At 50.4% G+C, this 13,827-nt stretch overlaps 6 protein-coding genes across 6 annotated transcripts; 2 read left to right on the top strand and 4 right to left on the bottom strand.

Moving 5' to 3' along the window:
* Positions 1-7: 7 nt before the first annotated feature.
* FIESC28_02514 (uncharacterized protein) lies at positions 8-1,429 on the bottom strand (the record flags this gene model as incomplete). Its single annotated transcript, XM_031156663.1, has 1 exon — positions 8-1,429. The coding sequence occupies one exon, from the start codon at positions 1,427-1,429 to the stop codon at positions 8-10; it is 1,422 nt and encodes a 473-aa protein (XP_031019332.1).
* A 1,828-nt stretch (positions 1,430-3,257) lies between these two features.
* On the bottom strand, positions 3,258-3,800 carry FIESC28_02513 (uncharacterized protein; the record flags this gene model as incomplete). The annotated part of the gene is made up of 1 exon (XM_031156662.1): positions 3,258-3,800. The coding sequence occupies one exon, from the start codon at positions 3,798-3,800 to the stop codon at positions 3,258-3,260; it is 543 nt and encodes a 180-aa protein (XP_031019331.1).
* Positions 3,801-4,864: 1,064 nt separating this feature from the next.
* Positions 4,865-5,316, top strand: FIESC28_02512 (uncharacterized protein; the record flags this gene model as incomplete). The annotated part of the gene is made up of 2 exons (XM_031156661.1): positions 4,865-4,867; positions 4,918-5,316. 2 exons carry the CDS (start codon positions 4,865-4,867, stop codon positions 5,314-5,316), a joined length of 402 nt encoding a protein of 133 aa, XP_031019330.1.
* A 658-nt stretch (positions 5,317-5,974) lies between these two features.
* On the top strand, positions 5,975-7,666 carry FIESC28_02511 (uncharacterized protein; the record flags this gene model as incomplete). The annotated part of the gene is made up of 1 exon (XM_031156660.1): positions 5,975-7,666. The coding sequence occupies one exon, from the start codon at positions 5,975-5,977 to the stop codon at positions 7,664-7,666; it is 1,692 nt and encodes a 563-aa protein (XP_031019329.1).
* A 2,082-nt stretch (positions 7,667-9,748) lies between these two features.
* On the bottom strand, positions 9,749-10,103 carry FIESC28_02510 (uncharacterized protein; the record flags this gene model as incomplete). The annotated part of the gene is made up of 3 exons (XM_031156659.1): positions 9,749-9,889; positions 9,940-10,024; positions 10,075-10,103. 3 exons carry the CDS (start codon positions 10,101-10,103, stop codon positions 9,749-9,751), a joined length of 255 nt encoding a protein of 84 aa, XP_031019328.1.
* A 3,260-nt stretch (positions 10,104-13,363) lies between these two features.
* Positions 13,364-13,809, bottom strand: FIESC28_02509 (uncharacterized protein; the record flags this gene model as incomplete). The annotated part of the gene is made up of 2 exons (XM_031156658.1): positions 13,364-13,607; positions 13,700-13,809. 2 exons carry the CDS (start codon positions 13,807-13,809, stop codon positions 13,364-13,366), a joined length of 354 nt encoding a protein of 117 aa, XP_031019327.1.
* Positions 13,810-13,827: the final 18 nt, after the last annotated feature.

Below are 13,827 nucleotides of genomic sequence, written 5' to 3'. Positions count from 1 at the left end.
TGTTCGTTTAAGCAAGGCCAACGACGCTCTTGCATCGTCGGACAAGCTCAGCCCAGAGAGCATCTCGGCTGCCCTTGGTTCGCTGGACGGCGTCCTTGTTCTCGTGCGCGCGGCGCAGGAGGTACTTCATGCACTCGCCAGTGGTTCCCCAGACGAGGTACTTGTAGGCGGGCAGGTTGCGAGTCTTGTCCAGCTGGTTAGCCTCGACCAACTCGCAACTAACTTCGTCGGCCATGCCCTGCAGCTGGGCGAAAGCAATGTCGGACTTGGCGCGGCCGGCCTCCATGATGGCACGACTCTTGCGGACGGACTCGGCGTTGTGAGAGGCGACGACAAGGCTGGCAACGGGGTACTGGCCGGATCCCTTAACATCAGCGTTCCACTCACGGGTGAGGACACTGGCGGAGAGGGAGTCGAAGCAGGCGTCGGTGTCTTCCTTGGTGTCGTGGAAGAGCTCGCGGGGGTCGGAGTTGAGGTAAGCGCCGCGGACAAGCTTGACACCGAGAGCGAAGCCCTCCTCCTGAGCAAGCTTGAGGTGGTCGGAGAGAACCTGGGGGCACTTCTTCTTGTAGGCTTGGTAGGTACCGAAGATGACAGCCTCACCGAGACCCTTGTTGTACTTGCGCATGAACTCGAGAGTCCAGTCATCAATACCGTCCTGGAGCATGTCCTGCTCGGCGTCGAAGAGGAGACGGACACCTCGCTCGTGGGCGAGCTGGCAGATAGAGTCGATGGCCTTGTACATGGAGGGGCTGGGACCAAGACGCTCCTTCAGCTGGTGAAGGGCGATGGCACCAGCACCAGTGAACTTGAGAGCGACAAAGTCACCAGCCTCAGCAAGTCGGACAGTCTCCAAAGTGCCTCGGGCCCAGGGGAGGATATCGTTCTGGATAGCCTCGTCGGTCTCGATAGCGGCATTCTTGAGATCGGCACCCTCGGCCTTGGAGAGAACAACCTCCTTGGCGTAGTTAAGAATAACACCGTTGAAACCAATGTTCTTGAGTCCATCGATAGTCTTCTTGATCTCGGGTGACTTCTCGCCAGCGCAGAATTGAGCGTAAAAGGTCTTCTTGAGGAAGAATCGGAGAAGAGGGTTCTTGTCGGGGTTGAGGATAGGGTTGTGTGTGTTGGCTAGGATTCCCATGACGTGCAGAGAAGGAGGCAGGAGGAGAGGCGAGGAGGAGACGGTCATGGTGGCCAGAGATCGCAGGATCATGATCAGAGGCAGAACGGAGAGAGGAGCCTTGCTGGCGGCGGGAGGAAGAGGGTCGCGGGTCTGCTCGACGATGGTGTTGGTGCGTCGCTCAGAAGAGTGGATGTGACGGCGGGCGGCGAGGCATGGTCGGAGAGTGTTGATGGTGATGGCGCTGGAAGATGCTGTCGCCCAGCGAAGGGGCTGGGCAGTCCCTCGCCGAAGGGCCGAGCTCATTATATGAGATGTGCGGTGGTTGTTGTTGTGAAGGTTTCCTAGAGGATGGAGAGGCGAGGCTGGATCAGTATGGAGGGATCCAGGCAAGCAATGTGTGTGTTTGTTGTATTTGTTTGTTTACGAGAGGAATAGGCACGACAGATAAAGGAGGTCGGTGCGATGATGCAAGATAAGTTAGTTCTATCTGGTTGAGATTAGGAAAGAGCAACGGGTGGCAGGAGAGCTTATTATATCTCTGCGGCTGTCTAGCAGTGACACTGACGGTCGGTTGACTGCGGTGCCTGGATCTGTCTAGCAAAGTCTAGGGGTGTGTGAGGGAGGTGGCGCTATCGTGAGCTTTCCCCATTCCAAAGGGTTAGTTTTTTCGCCATTGATAACCTCTAGTCATGGTAATGGTCATGTTTACGCTATTCTACCCCTGGTCTGTGGTGATTGTTTCCCTCCGCAAAGGCCGAGCTCGCCCGGACCCGTGACTAAGTGAACCAGTCCCCAGTATCAAAAACCAAGGCCGCCAAAGACAAGGCGAGGGAAAGCCCCAAATTACCGGGACTCTGACGATGGCGAACGGAGCTTATCAGCCGTCACGTGGCAGCACTAGCAAGATGTTAGTCTTTGCTGAGAGAACCGAATGTAGCCGTTGAGGGGCGTGGGGGAGTGCATTGATGATGGTCCAAACGCTAATTGGTTGAGGTAGAGATTAGAAGCTGGGGAAAGAGACGCGAGCGCTGAAATGTTTCTTTGATGCCGCAACAGGCCGCGATCCCAGTAAATACGTGTTATGTAATTGGTGAAAAGACAACAGAGTCGAGGCTAACTAACAGCACAGGGCATTGTGGGGAAACCTGGGAGATGCATCACAAGCATTCTATTAACTGTAAAGAGACTGGCATTGACAAGGAAGCTTGGCTTGTGCTTTTAAGATGAGACAACAGGAAGGGTCTTGTGACTTGGAATGATGACGATTGATATGACAGAGATTAACATCAGTGGTCAATGGAAGCAAGGGGTAGAAACGTTAATGCTAACTGTCAACAGCCAACGTGTCACCGTCGTTGCAATCGGTAGACAAGATGATATGCCGCGATGGAACATGACGAATGGGGCTCTGCTGTCGTATCTTTGGCCCTGCCTTGCTCTCTTCTGCATGGCCTGGAACCGACTAGCTCCAGTAGAGACAGAAAAAAAAATATTCGATCTCGCTAGAAGCTTTTTTCCTTATCGATGATGTCTCCATAAAAGACCGAGCAAAGCCGCTCCCCTCTCTGACTCTGGGGCTGGTTCACGGGAGAGGCGTTTACCTAGAAGGAGAAGAAGAGGATCCCAAACTCGGACTGCCCCGATAACGAAGGGGCACTAAATTTTTTATTCCTGGTGATCTCTGCACCGGCTTGATTCTATCCCCTGTTCTAGTCCATGCGTTTTTGGAGATGAAGCAATTATGGGTTTCATTATTTACAGTGATTGTGTACATGTTTGTTCTTGATATATGCCTACAACGCAGTATGACCATCATCTTGGACATTCTTTGTTCCACGACGTCGTAGAAACTCGACATATCCGATCGGTCTGCCTCGGGCTAAGCCAACAAGATCCTGAATCCCACCATACGCGAGACCGAACATGAGCCCGTATCGCGCGGTCCGGGCGGCGGTTGTTAATGACAGGCGATCTAGATGCACACGCCGATGTTCGGCGCTTGTTAGCTCATCTGATTCTCTCCACTAATGAATGCTTGCAATATCTACCCGTCGCTTTCCATCAAAACAGTGCCATACCATGCCATGCCAATGCGGGCAATACCCCATATGGGGTTTTCACGCAATTGCCATTACCTCTTAGTCAATGTATGCATGCATGCAGCCGAGGCAAAAAGAGGACAGATAGTAATGAAAAAGAGGTACTCACGCCAGAGTGAAAACGCGCCAGCTACTGTAAGCGTGGCTATCGTGGTGGAAAACATGTCGCTGGCCCCGCGATAACGATCGACCGTGCTCTCGAGCGACAGGGCCAACAAGCTCCAGAACCCCGTCTTGAACCCCATGCGAAAGCCCTCACGGATGCCGCCCTGCATGGCGTGGTAGTTCTTGCTCTTGTGGTAAAAGTACCACCCTGTTGTCGTGTCGGGCATCTTGTGTGCGTGCTCGGCCCGGAACCGCAGCTGCGCCATCTGACCACCTTGTGTCGCACCAAGCGAGAAGCCCACGAGGGCTGACGAGATTGTGCCCAGCATCAACCGCGTGGGCGTCGCGACGGACAGACGAGGGAAGGCATCCTGCGGGAAAGCAGCTGCCAGGTCCAGGTCTGAGGGTATCGCGGCGCCGGAGGGTGCTGTCAGACCGGGCCGGGAAGACGGAGCGGGAGCGGAAGACATGGCTGCTGTTGTGCAATTGGATGATTTCGGTTTACCAGGCTGTGTCTCTTTTTTCCCTCCCCTTTCAAGGCCGAGATTGACGCGAGCGAGGCTCTGCTGTTGCTAGCTTGGCTTTGCTGCGCGGCTGATTCTCAGGTAGTGGAGATCCCTTCCGCTCGGCGGTGATTGCGGAGAACGACCCAGGTCCGGAGTTTACAATCCCGGCGGTGTTGGCGGTTTTTTTCTTTTTTGCTCAGGCTCGCTTGCGCTTGTTGTCGGTAATGAGAAGCCAAGGCTGGGCTTGGTATTAAATGCTGATAACCTGCAAAGGCCCGATGACTACTCTTTTTTTTCTTCTCCTCGTGATAGATTTGAATAGGTAATGTGAATTGAATGATGGATGCTGCTGCGAACTGAAGGCGCATGCCATGATGGACAGTGCGTTTGTGCATTAGTACGGTCTACACGCACGGTTTTGTCATGGACCCCTTCTTTTCACCAGTTTTCTACGACCACTGAGAGGGAGTGTCCAGGGTAGTGACAACTGACAGACCTTCTAGAAAGCTTGATGGAGGGCATGTCTTTGGTTTCGGGTCTTACTGTAAGACTTGGTTCCTGGCTATCAGCTGTCATCGACACATCCTTGATCAAAGTGACGTATCAATAATGCGGTTGTTATCAACGAATAATGCTTGCACCCTGTCATGTTCAGATCCAAGGTTGATGCCCAGCATGGTCCGATAACCAAGATATCAACCTGACGTTGTGTCAACGAAGTGAATCCGCCCGTGCCTGGGCTGAAGTGCTATTGCGGCTCCGCTACCATGCTTCTTGAGCTCTACAGCATGCATATGTCATGTCGCTTCAATTGCTGAAGCCTCTTCATGTGATTCACTGCTTAATCGATAACGATAACGATAGCACTCTACGCGCTCACACGTGATCTCGTGCCGAACATTTCGTGATTCGCCCCGCCGAATTGAATGCCATCCATGTCCCTCATGAATTGAACAAAGCAGAGTCCAGAGGCGACTCCCCAACCTCTGACGTCTTCCCCAAACTCTACACCTCCCAAGATCGACAAAATGGTAAGGATATCTCGCCTCACTTCCCGTCCAAACTAACTCTCAAACGTCAGAGTGAGCTCGATGACGCACACATCTCCGTGCGCTTCAAGCACGGCATCCATACCTTCTACCTCTTCATCGACGCCCTCGCCCCCATGTCTGAAGTCACCACCGAGCTTATCAATGTCATAACCGACCGCTACCCCCGAGGCCTTACCACGCGGATCGAGCCTCCCAAGCATACTCCTGTCAACGAGAACTCGAAGTTTGTGTTTGGCGCGTTGAAGATTCCGAACGATCTTTCTTCGGGATGGACTAAGCTTAAGACGGGGGGTGGTGAGCACTCGCCGACGAAGTTGGGGTTGAAGAATAATAGCTTGATTGCGTTTGCTGTTGTTCGTAATGAGGATGATGATCCGGGTTTTGACATCGAGTGGCCGAGAGAGGAGGAAGATCTTTACGAGGAATGATGCGGATGAAGACAGAATGCGTGCGATTGTCAACGGTCTCTTGTAATGCCAGAATCTGATGTTGTGAGCTGGTCTACTGCGTGGCGCTCGTTAGGAACTCAAGACGGTCTAGGTTAAGCCTTACGACCTTCACCACGAAACGGCGACAAGCGGTGCCCGTTGAATCATCTATACGCAAATGACATGCAATCAAGAATTGATATGATCTCACGAAATAAAGTAGATACCCAATTGAACACTTTACAAATTGTACAAGGATGCGGTGCAGATCGATCAAATAGAGTAGCATGCGGATTGACAGAGGGAGACCCTGGACCTCGTATTCAGTGAGCAAAACACCACAACCGTAACGCCCAACATCTAAACGTCTCTACATATTGAATCCAGTTTTACAAACGGATATAAATAAAAATACCGTCATATAGCACTCTGAAACTATAGCACAACGTCTCAAACAATGGTGTCGTTACTCCCTAAAAGGGGTCCTATAGCATGACTAAGCCATTTTTTATCTTCACGTGTCGTTAGCATCCGCATTCCAGGGGTATCATCAACCATCATTCTCCTTTTGCCAAACTTTTGCGCCGCTCGAGTTTTCGGTGGCTATATTCTCACCACACAACATTCGCCAACAAGGCTCGCTTATGAGGTCGGCTACATGAACGTCGTGGCTTTTCTCCGCCATGGCCTGCGCCTGCTGGTGCCGCTCTCGGTAGCTTTCACTCTGTATTTGTACCTCTTCCCCGTCATCCAGGGATGCGCATTCCCCGTCGAGTCCCGCGATAGCCAGGAGGCGTACTCGTTGACGAAAAAGTTTCACTGGCCTTCGAAACCTACCGCCGATGACCATGCGAAGCTTGCGCCGTTTCGACTGCTGGCGCTGGGCGATCCTCAGTTAGAAGGCGATACTTCGATTATTACAAATTATTTGGGGACGTTTCCGCATATCAAGACTGCGTACAAGAAGATTACTTTTCAGACGAGCCATTGGTGCTTCCGCGAGCGAGTTAGACAGATCATTCATGATATCGTTGATATTTTCATGGAGGATCTTCCTTACTGGCTTATGTCGCAACGCAAACGGTTCGATCTTTGGGGAAATGATTTCTACTTGGCGCATATCTACCGTCAGGTAAACTGGTGGACCAATCCCACCCATGTGTCAGTACTCGGCGACCTCGTCGGTAGCCAGTGGATCGACGACAAGGAGTTTGAGAAGCGAGGCCGACGATTCTGGAACCGTGTGTTCCCCGGAACCGAGAGACTTTCGGACGAGTTGGCGGCACACCCCAAGAACGATTATACATTGGCTGGCGTTTTGGATGGTAGCGAGGAGCAGAAGGTTTGGAGAAAGAGAATGCTTAACGTGGCAGGAAACCACGATATTGGATACGCTGGAGATTTGACTGAAGAGCGGATGGAGCGTTTTGAACGAGTTTTTGGAAAGACCAACTACGAACTTCGTTTTGATCTCCCTATCGACGATCCTGAGACGAGAGCTACTCTGTACTCTCCAACGAACCCCGAGTCTACGAGGGTGTTGCCTCAGCTTCGCATTATCGGTGTCAACGACATGAACCTCGATACACCGGCCAAGTCTATTCCTCTTCAGGATGCTACATACGGCTTCATCAACGATGTCATCGCGACTTCAGGCGCTGTGCAATACAAGGGACAGTTTACGCTGATCCTCACGCACATCCCCATGTACAAGCCCGCAGGCATCTGCGTCGACGCACCGATGTTCGACTTCCACACCGCAGCAGACGGCGGCGGCCTCAAAGAACAAAACCAACTCAGCGTCGATGCCACGAGGGGTTTTCTCGAAGGCATCTGGGGCATGAGCGCAAAAAGTACCGCCCCAGGCGGCGGCTACGGTCGTGACGGCTTAATGCTCAACGGCCACGACCACGCTGGCTGCGACACGTACCACTACATCAACCAAACGAACGGAACAGACCCATCGCAGCGCTCATGGCAAGTTGCGAAGTGGTCCGACGCGCAGGCGCAGCATATCCCCGGCATAGAAGGCATTCCCGGCCGTCGCGAGATTACCGTGCGCAGCATGATGGGCGACTTTGGCGGAAACGCTGGTCTACTCTCCCTGTGGTTCGACAAAGAGGCTTGGGAGTGGAAATTCGAGTACGCGACTTGTCCGCTGGGAAATCAAGTGTACTGGTGGTTTACTCACATCTGGGATGTGTGCGTCATCATCTGGACCGTTTTGTACTTTACACTGTCTGCTCTTGAGAAGCGTGGTGTTGATGTTGATGCTGGTGCGAAGAAGGTGTGGGATTTTATGTTGAGAAGAAAAAGGAGGGACGTTAAGAGAGGAATTACTCCTTCGTGAGGTGTTTGGCTAGAGGCTTTGAATAGAATAAACGTTGTTATGAGTTCCTTCTGGGTTGGAGTTCGCTTGTGATTTAAGGCAGATCCCTTCAAGCAGATCAAAGCATGGGTGCATCTCACTCGAAGTCGCCAGGAGTTCGCTTGTGATTGCCTTCGGTGAATTATGTTGTTGAACGGAGATTTTGGCCGAGACATTTTTGATGAGGCCAATCGCATCTTGGGAAGAAAGCGAGTAGGCGTCGCGAAGGGTGTTCTACCCTGCTGTACATGGGATGGTGAGGTGTAGCAAAGAGTGAAGATCTCGTTTAGCAGTCCGATAAGGGTTTAGTTGCTGAATCTGGTATTCTCAAGTGTTGGAGTAGATCATGAGTGAGATTGTAACGGTGTCGTACAAAGATGCGGCCGCGCGGCGAGGTTGCACGATCGTCTGTCTGGTGTTGCTGATGTTGGGACGATCTGGGGTCGGAGCGTTTGCAGGAGAGATATTGTCTTGGGCTGTTTCTTCTAGAAGACGATGAATGAGCAGTTGAGACAGACCCTGAAGTCTCAGCTGACATGCATGGTGAACATCTCATCACCTGTAATGTCAAAAACTAGCAGCCTTCGTTATCACAAACTCAATTAGCACCCATCGCAAGCAACCCATGCCAGCGCAACACCACAACCCTACCGCGCAAAGTTTGTTCACGTCGCCTCTAAAATGTTTGTTTTTTTACCTTTCAGCTGACACGGACCGGCCCCAAGTCAAGCATGATGTCAAGACTCTACACGTGTTTCCCACCATCGCTATCTCGTGGTGATACAAGCCCGTTGGCGTTGCCCCGCGACTCAATGCATCTGCCAGATCTGGTGATCCGTATGTACTTCAGTATTCTGCTGTGATATCTTCTGTAGTATCTGCTATGGTGATGTCTGTTGTGGTAGTGTCTCTGTTGTGCAGGATCGTGTGTAGGCGAGAATGGTCTTGTGCGAGATCGATTGCCTGGGAAGGATGACTACATAAACCCAGAGCCAGGCGCCTGGGTCGATGTTGAAATTTGCATCGACCGTATCAGAAAGAAAATAATCGCCATTGTATAGTTCTTTCCATTGCTAGGGAAAGTTGTTGTCAGTCTTTCACCATGCTGTCTCTACATCGCATCGCCGTCATCCTCCTCCTCACCCCCATCTCCCAAGCAATCCTGCACCACAACAGGACAAATACACTAGGTGAAGTCCTTCGCGAACTCTCACCCAAGCCAAACCAACTGGCAATCAATGAGCGAGACACAACGGACTACAGAACAATGCCACCGGGCACTTACACCGAGACCATCTCCACAAGCCTGATCAGGATAATCATCGTCAACGACCCCACGCCCACTCTTTGCCCGGCCGAGTGCGACTGCTCGGGAATAAAGGATAAGAAAAGTCCCGAGTATGAGCCTCATTTGTCTTGATAGATATACATCATGGGGCGCGGCCTGTTAACTACTTGCTTACAGATACTTTCAGTGTTTGACGAGTTCGAGGTGTAGACCTTGTAGGGAGCCTGCTATTACGGTGTCTTCTACGACTGCGAAACCGACGGCTACTTGTCCACCTGATTGTGATTGTACGAGGGTTAAGGATAAACAGAGTGAAGAGTGTGTTTACGACTCAAGATGATTGATGTTTCTCACGATATTGGGATGATTGATGCTGATATGGATCTTCAGGTACTTCCAATGCTTAACCAACGCCAACTGTCAAAAGTGCCGAATTGGAGGACCGCCAAGTATAGTTTAAACATGCACTAGCAAAACGATCATCCCATCTTGACGGGAACTACTTCCTCATCTGAAGTTTAAAAATACGACATGGCTTGGCAATGAGAATGTTCAAACTGCAATTGTCACTGGGTTGTTTGGTCATGGATGTAAGCATTGATGGCTGGGCCACTCAGAAAACTGGTGTGTGGTATTGATGTGTAGGCCGTTATTCAGTCCTTAACTAGGTAGGAGGAAATAATAGGGTAATAGGGTAACAAATAAAACAATAATGCATCGTCTTGTGTCCATGCGCTTAAATGCAAGGCTAAAGTGGTTGTTTGAGAGGGAGGCGATTAACAGCAGCAGTCGAGGCACTCAAGACAGCATTCGCATGTCTCACCGCAGACCCAACAACAACAGAGGGTGGCGATACATGTGTAAAAGCAGCCGTGGCTCTTCTCTTCTTGTGGAGGAGGAGCTTGCTGGTATTGCATCTGCAACTTGTTAGATGGCGATGCTTACTTGAGAGTCAAGTCAAACTTACGGGTTGCTGTGGGGGAGGATATTGGCCCTGAGGAGGACCGTAGCCCTGAGGAGCGTATCCCTGAGGGGGAGGGTAACCTCCGTAGCTGCAATTGTCAGTATACCCGTCAAATTATGTCCTGGGGACAGCGCTTACCCTTGGTTGGGGTCGTAAGGAGCAGACATTATGTAGGTATGGATGGTAAGATATCCGTACAGGTGTAAAGTAATGTTATGTAAAGGTCAAGTTCACAGAAAAGGCGGGCAGCACTTGTTAGATATAACCATGCCTTTGGGTCTCTGCAGGGGGGAACCGCTCAGACTCAGAGATGGGACGGTAGTTGGGTATCCGTACCGTATTCCTTCTGTTGATGATCTGTATCCCCTCTTGGCTCTTGCTTGTGAACCCTTGGCGTAATAACGCTATCCCCGTGAGCAGACGCCGAGTTAACCGTGGTCTTGGCAAGCAGTCACTCACTACTGGTCAGCCATTAACCAGTGTTGTTTCTTAGTTTGACAGCTTCACTTTCTCTACTTGTCTCTATTCCGTTAGTTCAGGAACGGTCCATCCCGTCCTTTTACGAGTTGACAAATAACATCACTTTTACCGTATTAAAATGGCATAATTGACGGTCCTCTGTTGACTGTAATTAAAAAAAGGTAAAAGCTAAATGGTAAGGGGTCTTGGGCTATCCACTTGTGACAAGGGTTAAGGTACAGCTGGGTCTTGGCAATTGCGCGTCCTTATGGCTGAGTTGATGCTCCTGCATAAAGGGTCTACTTGGCATAAGAGATGATGCCCTATCAGTCCCTCAGTCTTTTATCAAGGGGAACTGTTATGGAATTATCATATGCTTGTCAGACACAATCCGAATGAATCATTCATAAAGGCTGCTTGGCCTTACACGTGTCGTGTCTCTTTCTGAGTCCAAAAGAAAAGCTGCTGAGGTAGCCCATGAGATTGACACAGCTAATTGCGATAACCGCCTGTCTCGGGAAGCGGAAGCGGCATGCTTACCCGCGGTATTACCGGTCGACTCTGCTGCGCCCAAATTGCGGCGCGTAAACTTTACGACTACTTACCGCCACAGCTGTCGCCAACGAATCAGCCACCCAATGCATCTGCACAGCCCGTCGAGCGAACACTTGCCAAGACGTCGCAAAGGATGACTATTCTTGAATTTGGGCCCCGAAGCTTGCGTTGACTTTTGGACCTCTTGAGGCAAAGCTTCGCGTTGTCGCCTCGTTCGTAGTGGCTTTGAGAATACGGTCGTAAACGATAGCATCAATGCGATAATCGGTGAATCTGAGACAACACATACGATGATGGAATTGGTCAATCATGGTCGATGCGCTGTCTCGGCAATTCACGATGAGAATCCCACGACTGACCGACTCTCTTCCCCGGAGACGCAACGGTCGTCATAAAGGATCCAGTATCGCCTGGTCAACAATTCCATGTGAACACGTCAACAGAATCTCTTGCATGGTGCACTTTCGATCAACTTCGGCGCGAGCAACTCGCTTCTGGGATACGAAGACAAGAATCGTCCTGGACTGAGAGTGCAATCGCGAATGATGGATGAGCCGAGTCAATTGGATATGATACCGAACCTTAAACAATATGCGTATGCTACGAAAGAAGCACCTTTATCTTGATGCTTGTAGCGTGCGGTGCTTTGATCAAGACTTTACCACGAACGCTTTGGACAGATGGAAGGTAGGAGCTTACCTGATTGAGAGCGGATGTGAGAGAGATGATACTCTGGATGTCGACCGCGCGGAAAGGTCGGTCCTACCTCAGGCAGGCACAACACCTCATCGATCAGCGATGGATCACGACATAAGGGCGAGCAATAAAGCCGTTCGCCTTCATACGATTCACGATCTCCGCCACCAAGAGGGGTCAACCCCTAGTAGCATATAGTCTACAAGAATCTATCTAAGTTGGTAAGATGGCTGGTTATGGCACTCACCGAAGTCTGCTGGAAACAGTGGCTTGAATCAATCTCAAGGGACAGCATGGTAGGTCAACTGGAATCCATCGAAACCATGATGATCATATTGTGTGATATGACGAGTTGTTTGCAGAGTCATGCTGAGAATCAAAAGTCTTATAGACTCCATGATAATGCAGTTCTAATCCGTTTGTCAAGGATTCACACATTATAGGCCACAATGCTTCTATCTTCAGGAGCAGGTCCTTCAAAGTATAGAGACAAAACAACGCGCGACAGTACTTCGTTGCGGCTTGGGAGGAAGAAGGCGTATATCGAGAGATAGGTTGAAGGAATAGTTGGAAGAGTTATGCCGCTCTTTTAAGTAGTGAGAACTGAACTGAGTTGTCCTCTCTTCCAGGCCTAAAATCAAAAAATATTTATGAGTTCCAAAGTCTCTGGTCTGACTCTCATCTAGATCCGGACTAAGGTTTAGGACGACTCTCATCTAGATCCGGACTAAGGTTTAGGACGGTAACTATCCTAAGACTGACCTAAACATCTCAAGTTCTTTCGTCTATTATGCTCTCGACGAGGAGATCTTCAGTGGAAAGGATTGGTTCACACGGGACGCCCATTATCTGCTATATGGCCTTGGCGTTGAGGAGCCGGTCAAGATACTCTGGCATCTTGCTAGTTCTTGTCCCCCTTGTTGGGCTTGGTCTCCATGGTGACTTGTGACTCAAGCTTCCAGGTGGTAGTGAGAAGCTCATTATGTTGCTTATCGGTGGCCTGGCTTTTGTCGAAGGGTAGAATGGGCCGACATGTTGCACGGTATACCTATTATCAAATCTTGTTTTTCGATAATCAACTGTTATTATCCCAAGCATACCACGCAAAGCCTATCGAAGGTTCATTGAGCTAGCCACTTCAAGGCATGAGTTTACAATAGATGTGACCGCATGGGAGGATGTAGGTAATGCCTTGCTCGCACCCGCCGCTTCTCTGGTGATCATCCTTTTCGATCCCAAGTCTTAATCAAGCCTACACAACCAGCTGTACTGCTCCCGAACCGTCCAATGTGGACTTATGATGCTTTGATTGTGTAAGAACCTCGACTGTCATTATCACAAGCCTACTAGGTATGCAAGGCCTATCTAAGATTTAGGACTCCCAGGGATAAATATCCTAAACGCCAACCTAAACTCCACAAAATATTTCGTCTCTTAGGCTGTTCATGATGAGGCTGGTTGGGTGTTACCGAAGACCCCGATTCAACCATTGCCAATGTCATCAGAAGTCTGGGTATCATCGGGCCCTTCCTGAGCGATAGTCTCCTAGACTACCTTCTTGGTTGGTTTGTTCACTACTGTGTCAACCCAGATGATTCTAAGCGCCGATAGAGCCCTCTGCTGGCTCACTTGGCGCGATAGATTCGTTCGATGTTGTCGCAGTATGAGTTGTTGATCTTCAAAAGGTGGAATGTCACAAGCTTCTAGTTGATTCGAATCAGGAGTCCAATGATCTGGAGCATCGACTTTGCGTTCTGAGCCAGTTCAAGGACATGCCTTTTGAACAGCAGCCATGCATGTTGACGCCAGTTCCCATGGTATTCACATTGGCGATGAACACTTCGTTCCTGGATTTTGGGTCGTTCCAGGCAGCGATTACCTTGGATTTCTCGTTCACGTCATGGTCCGGTCGGACGGTAACGGTGTCAAAGCCGGCAAGTCGAAATAGCCCAACAGTAACACTAGGGACAAGTTAGTACCTATAAAGCCACAAACCCAAACGGTACCGATTGGGATGTCCAAATGAGTCGCATTCAAGGGGAGATTGACTTACCACTGTATCCAAGGGGTGTCCACATAGATGAGAACTCGCTGGCCTTGGTCTCTGACGTACTGCCATGCCAGTTCAAGAGCGCGAACCATGACAGGGCTCTTGTAGCCCATCTAGAACAGGTATGCGGC

The sequence above is a fragment of the Fusarium coffeatum genome (genome assembly GCF_003316985.1).
Source record: "Fusarium coffeatum strain FIESC_28 chromosome Unknown BRIP53273_contig_54, whole genome shotgun sequence".
Taxonomy (NCBI): domain Eukaryota; kingdom Fungi; phylum Ascomycota; class Sordariomycetes; order Hypocreales; family Nectriaceae; genus Fusarium; species Fusarium coffeatum.
The sequence above is the reverse complement of the archived record's forward strand: the minus strand, read 5'-3'. Positions and strand labels throughout refer to the sequence as shown.